Genomic DNA, 13,262 nt, shown 5'->3' with positions numbered 1-13,262 from the left:
GTCTTCCTCCTCCTCCTTCTCTCTTCCGGTTTCACGATCCCGTTTCCGGTCTCGTTGGTACCAGGAGCGCTTCTGACCATTTAACCACAACAACCTTTAATAGAATAAACATTAATAAGAAATGACCTGAATAGTAATTCACATAAATCCGGAATCCGTAACAGGAGGTATTTGGGGTTGTTGGAGGGAGGAGGTTTGCCCCCCAAAATAGGGATTTTTTTGTTTGTTGATTTAAAGTCTTATGATTATGTTAGTATGATTCTACATGCTGCCCTGGACACTGCTAGAGGTATAAAACACATAGACACTGCTAGAATTTCCAGGAAAGAAGTCGGTTTTTCAAAAAAAGTGGATCTGGGTTGACTCAACGGGGATAGAAGAGATCAAGGATTTGAATGGGGGAAGATAAGAGATGGTGGTGAACAGCTGTTTTAAAGACCTCGAGGGAGGAGTGGGATTGAAGAGAGTGAGGGAGTTTGTTCCAGAGGTGGGAGTAAAGAGGAATGAAGGAGTGAAGGTGAGTAGAGCCTTGATTTTGGCAATTTCACCAGAAGAGGGTAGCTGGCAGATCTTGTGCAACCTGCAGGAATATTTGGGGGACAGAGCACAGATAGAGCTGGGGGAGCTAGGCCGGATAGGAGTCGGTAGAAGACTAAAAGACCGCCAACCTGCCTGCGGTGAGTGAGTGAAAGGCCCTTGGAGTTAGCCTCATCACAGGAGATTCCAATGATACTGAAAGCTTTGGTTTCAACAACGTGAAGACTAGCTAGGCGTGAGGCAGGAGCACCAGACCAGAGGGGAGAGCAGTATTCCATTGAGCTGCGGATGAAAGCCTTGTATGTGGTGAGGAGCTCAGGTGTGCCAAGGAAGGACTTCGCACGATGGAGAATGCCCAGTCGGCGTCTGACTTTGGAGGCCAGCTTGGAAATGTGGTTTTCCCAGGAAAGATCATGGCAGATAGTGAGACGCAAAAGATTGAGTGACAGAACTTTTTGGAGAGGATTGTTCAGAAAGTAGATGGGAGGGTTGTCCATTCGGGCTTTTCTAAGAGACAGTGTGAGAGTATGAGATTTGTCGAATTGAAAGACATGTTCCACTTGTTTGACCAGTCTGTGATATTGTCCAGCTCTGCAGAGAGTGAGAAGGCTGCAGACATGCCGATCTGAGGGATGAGGAATGGAGGGTTCAGAGAGTGGAGTCATCAGCAAAGAGATAGAGAGGATTTTCAAGAGAGTCAGAGAGATCATTGATGAAGACCAGAAAAAGCACAGGGCCCAGAACACTGCCTTGGGGAACTCCAGCCTGAACAGGAAGGGGAGATGAGAGAAACCCATTCAGGGCCACACGTTGCCTACGACCAGAGAGGAAGTCCGCAAGCCATGCATGGAGCTTTCCATGGATACCATAGGAGGAGGGTTTGGTGAGCAAAGCGGGGTGCCAGACCATATCGAAGGCACGTGATATTTCAAAGGAGACAGCTCTAATTTCCTGTTTGACCTTGCGGACCTCCATCCATTGTTGAGGCAGCAGAATCAGCATGTCCAGAGTAGAGTAACCTGGTCTGAAACCAAATTGATGATCAGAGATCAAGCCATTGGAGAAGAGGAAGTATTTGATATCCGAAGCAATGATGGATTCCATGACTTTGCTGATAATTGGGAGAAGGTTGATTGGTCTGTAGTTGCAAGGATCTGTTTTTGCACCTTTTTGGTGTAAAGCGGTAATGTTCGCTGATTTCCAAGCAGTTGGCAGATGACCTTGAACAATAGAGAGGGTGAAGAGAACAGAGAGAGGGTGTGAAAGAGCGGCAGAGCAGGATTTTAGGACATGTGGGCTGATGCCGTCTGATCCAGTTGCAGAATCAGAGTCGAGGGTTGACAGAAACATCCCCACCTTGTCAGGAGAGAAGGACACAGAGTCCAGGAGCAGCTGGGTATGACTGGGTACAGTGTGTACAGAGAGGGACGGGTTTGGGACACAATGACTTTGAGGCAAACACAGGGTTGAGGCATTCAGCTTTTTCACGTGCGGAGTCAGCTGTGTAGCCCTTTGAAGTAAGGGAGAGGATGGAAGCGGAACAAACACCAGAAACATATTTGACCATTTGACCATATAATATAATTCTACCTGCTGCCCTGTCTTCTAGCAATCATTGAAATTGGTTTAAAATACCTTTAGTCAGTGCAGTATACTCTTTATTCTAGCAGGTGAGTGCCAGGGGTATTGCCCCTATGTTTATTTCAGGCATTATTGTTGCTTTTTCTGAACTTTAAAAAAAAAAATTACAACTTTGGTCAACCAGTGTGAGGACTGATATATCTCAAGGTGTCTTTTTTGTTTTGTTTTTGTTTACAAGATCAAAGCTAATGGACGTGCTAGATTGTTCAAGACAACAGAACAAAAGGAACAGTCGAGATAGGGGGTAAACACCAACAAGATGAGCTGTCATACAGGGATGAAGTAAAGCATACACTCCCTACAATTTTTCACTTTAGTGTAAAGCAACCAAATTGACAGATAACAACAGGATTTGCAGCTGATAAGTGTCACGGGCCTTGTGAAGATAGGCCTCGGCGATAGAGGCAGCAGTCTGTTGTTTATACACCACCAAATTAGCATAAATAGCAAATTTATACACTGCTCTTGGTAAAGCAGGGATGAAGGACAAAATAGAAGCAGACTTGGACAAATAATGGGTGTGGGGATGTGGGGAGGAGTGAGGGGTAGAGGCTGATACACAGGGTGGACAAGATGGATACAGAAGCAAACCCAGGAAGGAAAAACTGGATATTTGGAAGGAGGTGGGCTTGTGGGGGGGGGGGGGGGGAGTGGGAGGGGGGGGCTTAACGAGGGTAGAAATTATCATTCTTTTAGATGAGGGATTATCTGAGATGGTGGTGAACAGGTGTCTTGAATACTTGGAGGGTGGAATGAGATTGAAGAGAATGTGGAAATTGGTTCCACAGGTGGGATAAAAGAGGAACGAATGAGTGGAGGTGAGCAGTAATTCTGGATGTTGGAAGTTTCACCAGAAGGGGGTTGATTGTGAACCGTGTGAGCCATGCAGAAACCTAGGGGGTGGGGGCAAAGCGGGGAAAGAGCAGAGGGTGCAAGACCAGAAAGGAAGTGGTAGAAGACAGAGAGACAACCGACCTGTCTGAGATGGTGAAGTGATAGGCCTGTAGATGCAGCTTCATTGGGGGAGATACCAATGATCTTGAATGCTTTGGTTTACATGGTGTCAAGCTGAACAAGGTGTGAGGTAGGGAAGCCAGCCCATAGGGGAGAGCAGTACTCCATCAAACTGTGGATGAAGGTCTTGTTGTGGGAAAGGAGTTCAGGTGATCCGTCTTTAGATGTAAAATTATATTTTGTGCATCAATGAGCCAACATTTGTTGAACATTCCCTCTTCTTTACATCAAATTAATGAAAGTTCATTCATTTCACTGATGCCAATGATGTCGCTGTGAATGATGCTGCAATTGAATGGCTCTCATCACTGAATCGTCAATTATAATTGTCTGCGTGATCATACGATTGAAGAAAAATACTTCAATTCAAATGTTTATTCATCCAATATTGGAAATTATATTTGGTAACATTGCTTTTCATACAATTTTAAGGAAAACTAGCAGTGACCCACAGAACATCTTCACAATGTAAATTGTGACCAAGTCCTCAACCCTCCCCTCTCCTCACAAACTAACACCAAGTCATCAACCCCCTCTCCAAAACCACAACTCCTCACCCTCCACCTCCCAGCCCTAAGACATCAATCCCCTCCCCATTTCAAACAACAACAACAACATGCATTTTAAGGCCATGTTCCCTGCTAGAGCGGGGGTTAGCCTTGCGGTCCCCATGACAATCTTCTCCATTTTGCCCTATTTTCTGCATCTCTCCTTGTTAACCCCCTTGCCCGCATTTCTTCTTCCACCATCTTTAGCCAAGTCTTTCTCGGTCTTCCCCGTCCTCTACTTCCTTCTACATTAACTTCCATCACTCTTCTCAACCAGTCACTTTCATCCTTCCTCAATACATGACCAAACCATCTCAACCTGTTCCTCTTCACAGCATCAATCACAGGCAATATTCCCATCATCTTTCGCAATTCATCATTTGTCTTCCTCTCCCCTCCACAGTACTTCCCCATTTCAAGCCTTCAAATTCCCTCTATTCTACCCCCACCTCCCGCCACCCAAAGCCTCAACATCTCCCTTCCAACTAACACTGTCCTGTCTTTGCTCTCCCCCCTCCAACTCCAACTCTGTCCTCACCGTCCCCCCACTCAAAAAAAGCAAACAAGCATTCCCACATCGAACAACACAAACAACAACAACATGCATTTTAAAGGCCATTTTCCCTGCTAGAGCGGGGGTTAGCCTTGCGGTCCCCATGACAATCTTCTCCATTTTGCCCTATTTTCTGCATCTCTCCTTGTTAACCCCCTTGCCCGCATTTCTTCTTCCACCATCTTTAGCCAAGTCTTTCTCGGTCTTCCCCATCCTCTACTTCCTTCTACATTCATTTCCATCACTCTTCTCAACCAGTCACTTTCATCCTTCCTCAACACATGACCAAACCATCTCAAACTGTTCCTCCTAACAGCATCAATCACAGGCTCTATTCCCGTCATCTTTCACAATTCATCATTTGTCTTCCTCTCTCTCAACGATACTCCGCACATCCGTCGAACCATTCGCATTTCCACCCTTTCCAACCTTCGTTGCTGCTCTACGTTCATTACCCATGTCTCGCTCCCATAAATCATAACATCCCACATCGAAGCAGCGGAATATTTAACGCTCTCCCTTCCCCTATCATGATATCACTGACTTCACAGAAACCATGATCAAAATAGCTCCGACATGTCATGGCCCATCACGATCGCCTGTCCAACTCAAAATCCAAAATTAACTGCTTCCTGATGCATTATATACACATCGTTATGAGTAAATAATGATGGATTTTTTCTCTCACAATGTCGTGAGATCTTCGGAAATCCTCGAAGAGACCTTTATAATGACATGATTTTTATGGTCACTGGTCGAGTGGTTTCAAGGAAAATGGTCGGAAATAACAGCAAGGACCTGAGTAACCTCTGTGGTAAAAGATCTGCTTGAGAGAATGCCACCTCGTTATTTGGGCAGTGTATAAACAACAGACTGCTGCCTCTATCGCTGAGGCCTATCATCCCAAGGCCCGTGACACTTATCAGCTGAAAATCCTTTTTTCTGTCAATTTGGCTGTTTTACACTGAAGGGAAAAATTGTAGGGAGTGTAAGGCGATTGTGAATATGACCGCTCCGAATATGTCTTTGGCTTCAAATATCAGGAAGCACCAACATGGCGGCCATCTGATTTTTCAAATTTGAATCGTGGGCGGAGTTGGAGGAACTGTCCAACCAATGGGTGATGGACAAATGGACAGACACACACACATGCATGGCACCTTTTATAGTGGAGAAAAAAAACATGAATACATAAATACAAAACGGTGTAATCACAAGTATGCTCGTACATATCATAGAGAAAAGAAATAAACACAACGGCTTTAACAGAAAATAATAATAACGTCATGATCAATATACATCTAGTTAAAATCTAGGCCTTCCCCTCCAACAGTCCCTTTCTAAAGCAATAAAAACCAGCATAATCAATTACAGTACTTCCATATTTTTTATTTACCCTCGCAAGAGCACTTCATATTTTGGATATACCTGTTTGTATTTTGGTGTTCCATTTTATCCCCGGCTCATGATGCATGTTCACCAGATTGAAATCCCACATACTCCATATGCTTGTCCATTGTGTACTAATGTCCATGTAATTCATGCGATTCATATACAAGGTCCTTTATGAGCCCCAGATTAAAGGTAGAAAATCTTAATGCAGAAGAAACGATTCAGTGGATTCTCCACTGAAACAGAAAGATAAATTGATCACGAATTGTGGCGGGCCACGTGAAAAGGGGAAAAGGGGGCTTGTGGGTGTTCCTTGGGTAAACTGACTTTTCATCGTTTTCTGACCACCCGTAAGCCCCCTTTTTACGTGGCGTGCCACAATTAATAAACCAGTTGGCCGGGAGGGGGGAGTTAGGTTTGTGAGAGTGAGAAATAGGTGGGAGGACTTTCTTTTTTTTGGGGGGGGGGGGGGATACAAGATCGAGGCACATGTAATAGCTGGCACATGGGGAGAAAAAGAGAAGAAGGGAAAGGAAGGAAATGAAGGGAGTATGTACACACACACACACACACGCACATTTTTACCCACCTCTCTTCTCTCTACATATGCGATTTGTTCTTTATTTGTACATTTTTGTCTCGTTATAAAGATAACTATTAGCTTTTTCTCATTATTAGCTTTTTTTATGTTATTTTGGTGTTGCTTCATAATCAGGCTTCCACAGATCCTGAGGATTCCAGCCAGGTGGAAATACAAGCCACTAATCTACCTAGTCCTTCTCTCATTAGTCCTTCTTCCGCTGTGTCTCTTCAGTTATTGCATCCGCTTCTTGCTTCTGAGGTCCGTACATCACGTGACCTGTTGGTGGCACTCGTGTCTCGAGCATGTTCTCATTGCCGTCGTGACAGCCTCTGGAACCGCTTGATTCTTGGAGAAGGAAGCCCAGGAATGGTTGCTGGAATAGCCTTGCCAATCCCATTGGGGTCAGTGGGGTCTTCAGCTTCTGCCGTAGGTCTTGTGACAAGTGTTCCGGAACGAGGTGTGAAGCTCACCCGTCTCATGTTCTTTGAGCTAGAGGAGCTCCTGCAAGTAGTCTACTGTCGTCATGTGGAAGATCTTGACCCTCAGCTGGTAAAGTTGCTCCAGTATCCTCTTCCTTACCATTTATATTTTATGGATGTATATTTTGAGCAGCAATGAACGTACAAGTTAAGAGTGACTCTCAAAGCCCAAGTGTGAAAGAATGGAAGCCATTAATTGACTGCCTTTTTAATCCTCTTTGTATCCTCTATTTTATTTTATTTCTTTTAGGTGTTTCTCAAGTCTTTGAGCCCAGCATGGTACCAGAGCCTTATGAAAGTCTTGCAAAGTCACTTTCCACACAGCTGTCGTCTCTTTTCCAGCCCAGATGGAAACGCTTACCACCTGGTGAGATTGATATAATGAGTATATTAATTCCTGTTTCATTCATGCTTTTTGTACCACTTTGGGCAGACGAGCCAAACTAAATGGTCAAGTTGCAGTTTCGCTATTTGCTTATGCAAAAGCAATGGGTTGGGAGAGGGGGGGGGGGGGGTGGGTTCAACATCAAAATGCATGGAAGTTCAAAATGGAATAACTTCTGTGTATAGCAGAATTAACTTTTACTGAAAGAAAAATACCCCATGTAGATATAATAATGTCAAAATATTATTATGGGCAGTGACGTCAGTGACCCTAGGCCCGATTCAGTCCCAACCTGCCGAGTTGCACAATTGTGTGGGGGAGTGGGGGGGGGGGGGGGAAGAGGGAAGCAAAGACGACCTTTGGTAGCTGGCGACGTACCCCTTTTATGCTATCCGGCCCGTTTCCTATGTGCAGGAGGTTTATTCCATGGTACGAGTTCAGTAGTAACAATGGCTTCCTCATACAAGCTTTAATGAAAGCCTGGTGTTGGCTTAGCGGTTAGGGTGCCGGCTTGGGATCCTAGTATCCTGGGTTCGAATCCCGGTCGATCGCTGAATTAACGCCAGGGGGGTTGACTCAGCCTGTCATCCTTCCGAGGTCGGCAAATTGAGTACCAGCTTGCTGGGATGAATGATCCCCGTGTGTACCCCGGGTTAGAATAGGTACACCGTATCCCTGCGCATCGTAAGAGCATGACCAAGGGTTGGCGCCAGGAAGGGCATCTGGCCATAAAAACATTGCCTCAAACAGGGAACCATGATTGTCATGGGGCCCGCAAGGCTAACCCCCGCTCTAGCGGGGAAAATGGCCTTAAAACGATCATTCTATTCTATTCTATACAAGCTTTAATGAAACAATGATTCACAAGCATGAAATACACGAAATACTTTTGCTGAAATGACCTATCCCTTCAACACACACAGAGGCCACAGAACTATCAGACGTGGGCCAACACGTTTGACATGTATCTAAGGTAGAGAAAGGGTGTTTAAAATAAATGGAAAAGCAGCAAAAATAAGGTAAACAAAAAAGAGAAATAATAAAGGATTCTGGTTCAGGCCTGGTTGACTTGCAGTTTCATGGTCTCCTTTCGCCAAAAGTTCGCCAAAGCAACCATGTACATTGCAATATAGTTCATGTTTTGTTTCCTTTCTTAAAAAGGGGAATCACCTTCTGTTCTTGGTGATAAACATGGAGCCTCCAATAATGGAAACATCCCGCCCATCTGAACACGACACCATGCAGCTTTAGGGAAGGTTGTGTAAAATGGTGATGCAACTCAAAGATCAAAGAAAAACGCAATAAAGGTGCTGGTCTTTCCCACAACTGAGCGGGTATTTAATACGTGGGACACTTAAACAGCACGTATCACCTTTATAACCTCCTAAACCATCAGCATCTCTTCCTTATTTCCACAACCGTCACAACACAACCGGAGTAACGTAACAGGGAGGGCTTTCGGATATCAACTGATGTAACCATTCATGTGTCCACAGTGCAGTAACATTGAGCTCGAAATCTTCTGATGCTTGGAACGCAGATTCAAATCCAAAATGCAATATTCAATTGTTAATTGTGAACAGTACTTATGTCCTTGTGATTTACTTTAAAGTACACTGAAGTCCACTCACTCATGTTTGTCCGTCATTCGATATATGTATATACAGTGTTCCACCATGAGCCCGAGATGAAAGACGGAGCAGAGTTAATGCGATGATCGGTTCGAGCATGAGCGGTGCACATCAGACCCTGTGCTTCAGGAATGAAGGAGCATTTGAGATGCATGTATCAGAAACAGACCTTGATTACTTCCACCAATTTTTGTGGACGGTGAGAGACCTGTGAGTTTAGACCTTGTGTGGGCTGCTGTTGAGCTCCGGATCATTTAAGGAGAGAAGCACAGTTTTCCATGAGCCTTTTGGAGAGGCTGAAGATTCCCATCAGCGGGGTTTGCTGTTTCGGAGTAAAAGTCAAGCTACTTCCTGGCAATTTCCCCACAGTATGAATTGTTGCACTGTAAATGGGATGTTTGGTGGGATAGTTGGAGGTGTGAAAGTATGAAGTGATGAAGGAGAAAGGGTCGACCTGAGAATGGATTGGGTCGCAGGCAATATTTATTCTTCAGCGATGAAGAAATAGTGGACCATTGAGTGGAAACGATGGCAGTCTGTCGGCCCGAGTGATCTGCCTCATATAAATGCCAGACATTGCAGTAGTATGGTTGTTCCTTGAACACTCAGAGAAACTGGACATGTTTTCAAGAGTACAATATGTGAGGAAGGGTAGGAAAGACTGGAGGATGAAGTTGGACATGATGAAGTATAGCAGATTCTTGATATTGGTGGGAAATTTGGGTTGAAAATGGGATGGTGGTTAGAAATCAGAATACATTAGTGGAAATTGAAGTTGGGAATTCAACACAGCTTGCAACGAAAGATCTTGGCTGCAACATCATGGATGATTTGGAAGAGAATTGGCATCAAGCCAGCTGGAATGATGGCGGTTAAGTCACCACAGAGAGGGCTTCAGGTGGGAAGATAGGACCGCAAAGGCATTCATCGTTGTGAAGGCAGGAGACCGCAAACATAAACATGACATTGCTACAGAGATGGACCGATCCATAGATATTCCATAATGATTGATTGGAGGTGGGGAGGGGGAGGGGAGGCAAATGTAGTGGGAACTCTGGGAAAGGGATCTCCTGATATATACCTCAGCACCACTACCATCACCAGCAAGACCATCGGGACCGTCAAAGCTGTATATGGAATAACCAGGGAGGGAGTAAAGTGAGTCTGGGATTTTCTCTGAGGCAAAGGTTTCTGGTAGACAGATGGTGTCTGAGAATTGAACTGTGATATTTTTGGGAGAGATCCATATTATTAGCATAGCCCGCTGATGGTCATAGACCAGATAGATGCAATGGGTCGGGTGGTGCACTTCTCTCTTTGTACTTGCTGTGTTGTTGTTTTTCACTTTTTCTTGAAACCTTTTATAATATTTGTTTTGGAACTTTTGCATGTTCACATCAATTCTGGATACCACTGTGATAAATAAGTAACAATATAATTTTCCTCCATCCTCTTTTATTTGTTGCTATAAATATTACCATTTTGCATTATTTTTACTCGATGCTACCTGACTCATTACAGGCTGTACTTAACCCAAAGTTCCCGGATTCGTTTATCCTCGTGCAGCTGGAACTCCTCAACAAGCAAGCGGTGAGTGGCCTGACAAGACATTACTACACTCAGTATAATTTTACTTTTCAGCATTTTTCACCTGCAATTAATTTGTATCACTTTGTTAACTGATATTGACTATTAATATTACTACTACTACTACCACCAACTTTGATAGCCTCGATTTTTCCGACATTCTTGTAGAGTCAGCCAGGGAACGATTTTGACCCAAGTTTTTCATAAACCTGATGGCCAGGCTGCACGTTTAACTGAGGGTGCAAGAATTTGTAATTTGTTCATGGTGCTGGCGATTACTTGCCTATTCTTGGCAAAATACACCATGGGATCTGGAATGCCCACCAGCCAATGCTGGTAGATGGGATAACCAGGAAGGATAAGTCCGACAGTTTACAGTGCATTCAAAAAGTATTCAGACCCCTTCACTTTTTCACATTTTGTTATGTTGCAGCCTTATGCTGAAGTCGTTTAAATTCATTTTTTCCCTCATCAATCCTCAATACCCCATAATGACAAAGAGAAAACAGGATTTTAGAAAGTTTTGCAAATTTATTGAAAACAAAAAACTGAAATATCACATTGACATACGTATTCATACCCTTTGCTATGACACTTGAAATTTTGCTCAGGTGCCTCCCATTTCTCTTGATCATCTTTGAGATGTTTCTACACCTTGATTGGAGTCCACCTGTGGTAAATTCAATTGATTGGACATGATTTGGAAAGGCACACATCTGTCTTTTTAAGGTCTCACAGCTGACGATGCATATCGGAGCAAAAACCAAACCATGAGGTCGAAGGAACTGCCTGCAGAGCTCAGAGACAGGATTGTGTCGAGGCACAGATCTGGGGAAGCCTACAAAAAATTCTCTGCTGCATTGAAGGTTCCCAAGAGCACAGTGGCCTCCATAATTCTTAAATGGAAGAAGTTTGGAACAACCAGGACTCTTCCTAGAGCTGGCCGCCCGGCCAAACTGAGCAATCGGGGGAGAAGGGCCTTGGTAAGAGAGGTGACCAAGAACCCGATGGTCACTCTGGCTGAGATCCTGTGTGGAGATGGGAGAAGCTTCCAGAAGGACAAACATCACTGCAACACTCCACCGATCTGGACTTTATGGCAGAGTGGCCAGACGGAAGCCTCTCCTCAGTGAAAGACACATGAAATATAAGATTAAGTGAAATATAAGACACATGAAATATGTTAAGTATGTTCAGGCCGAGATTCAAAATCAGATGAGAGCTCAGTGGGGAGTACAACATGTCTTCACCATCCTGTCGAACTTGTGAACTGGCAGTGTACCTTTCGTTATGTTTAATAATGAGAGAAGAACCCGTCCTTACGGGTGGGTTAATTCACCCAAGAATTATGGGTAGGATTACTTATGTAACATCCACCAGGAACGACATTATACGATAAACACTTACATAGAGGGTTGAGGTACTCCCCACACCCTGAATTCCCCTTCCCCCCCCCCCCCCCCCCCCCCCCCCGAGCTGACTTTTATTTTAACACCTAAAATCTTCCCTGCACACCCCAGTACAATCACCAGTTTTCAACTCATTCCGTCCAGCGATTCAGGAGGGCATATAGGCCTAAGTTACAAACGAACATACAGACAGACACTTCTCAAATTATATATTGTATGATTCCTCGTCTCAATTTTTTCATTGAGTTTATGAAAGAAAGTTGTTAACCAGAGCAGTTCCAATAAGCATGACATAATTGTTTGGCATTTCCCAGGGTCTAAAGATGGTGTTTCGGGAGCGGCCAACGATGCGTGTTCAGTCCAACTTGGCTCACCAGCTGCTGCACCTCGAAGCAGTAATTAACACGGCGTGCTACCATTTGTGGCACGGTATGTTGTAGTCCTAATGTTCAGGTTAAATGAAGCTGTGAATTATCATACTGTTGTGCTTGTCATATCATGATTTCCCATGACAGAAAGGAGTTTATTTATCGGATTGTGATGGATTGTTTTTGTGTATAAAAGCTTCAGAAGAGGAAGGAACAAAGTATTGTAAATCGGTTGCCCAATAAATGACTTTTAATCTACTTTTGCACCATGGGGTCTCTATATATCTTGTCTTTGATGGGTTGTCCTGTTTGGCGTCCCTGTCTGAGCACTTCCTCTCTACTGTGACCTCAGGATTGCATCACGTATGCTGTTAATTTTTCCATCGTCTTCTAATGTCCATACGATCCATGAAAAAGCACAATTATATCACATGATGCTTTTACTCTGCATGTGATCGTATTTTTTACAAACCATTTCTTTAAGATTCAGACACAATATAAATATAATGAAGGTATTTTAAAATCCCAATGAATAAACTTTGGTACGTTACGGGTGATGAAGGATGTGGTCAAGTTTCATCGGAATTGCGTGTGTAGTTTCTGAGAAAAAAGCAAATTCCTATTTTGGGGGGTCAAACCTGCATTTACTTTGACCCCCACAGTTGACACCCTTAAACACCAACGTTTTTAATGCCGTGAAAAAAACTTTCGTCACAACATACCACATATCATTTGTGCCAAGTTTGATCACAATCCCATCAGTGATTTCGGAGAAGTTACAAGTGTTTATGGACTGACTGACGGACGGACAACACGCCATCGCAAAAGCTCCCTGGAACTACGTTCCAGGTGAGATAAAAATGGGGGGATATTGTAAATTGCTCTGTCTGTCTGTCATGCTATCTCCTCCTGAAAGGTTCTGCAGAAATTCACCAAACTTTGTATTTATGATCACCACATGCCATTAACGTCGACCACCTGCTTCCATTTTCTGTATGGAAAGCTTCCATATTGGGCTCGCCACCTATGGTGGGGTGAAAAAGTCAAATACCAAAAAATGCAATGACGGGCACATTTTTAATCGGTTGTATTGAAACTTTGTTTATGCAAGCAACATTGGGAGATGCATTAAATA

At 43.9% G+C, this 13,262-nt stretch overlaps 1 protein-coding gene across 6 annotated transcripts in view; it reads left to right on the top strand.

Annotated features, from left to right (window-relative positions):
* Positions 1–12,385, top strand: part of SZT2 (SZT2 subunit of KICSTOR complex) — a 283,208-nt gene extending 270,823 nt beyond the window's left edge. For 5 of the 6 annotated variants that reach the window (XR_013622459.1, XM_078772210.1, XM_078772202.1 and 2 more), the window contains 4 exons: positions 6,500–6,817; positions 6,998–7,114; positions 10,285–10,353; positions 12,074–12,385. Coding sequence is in view for 5 of the 6 variants with exons in the window: in XM_078772210.1 (XP_078628336.1) it covers positions 6,500–6,817; positions 6,998–7,114; positions 10,285–10,353; positions 12,074–12,199 (630 nt within the window). In the remaining variant the exon portion in view is untranslated. The remainder of the gene's footprint in view (positions 1–6,499; positions 6,818–6,997; positions 7,115–10,284; positions 10,354–12,073) is intronic. The other variant, XM_078772217.1, reaches the window with a different exon arrangement.
* The last annotated feature ends 877 nt before the right edge of the window (positions 12,386–13,262 follow it).

This window comes from Myxine glutinosa, chromosome 1 (assembly GCF_964187855.1).
Source record: "Myxine glutinosa chromosome 1, kmMyxGlut1.1, whole genome shotgun sequence".
In the NCBI taxonomy this organism is placed as follows: Eukaryota; Metazoa; Chordata; class Myxini; order Myxiniformes; family Myxinidae; genus Myxine; species Myxine glutinosa.
The sequence above is the reverse complement of the archived record's forward strand: the minus strand, read 5'-3'. Positions and strand labels throughout refer to the sequence as shown.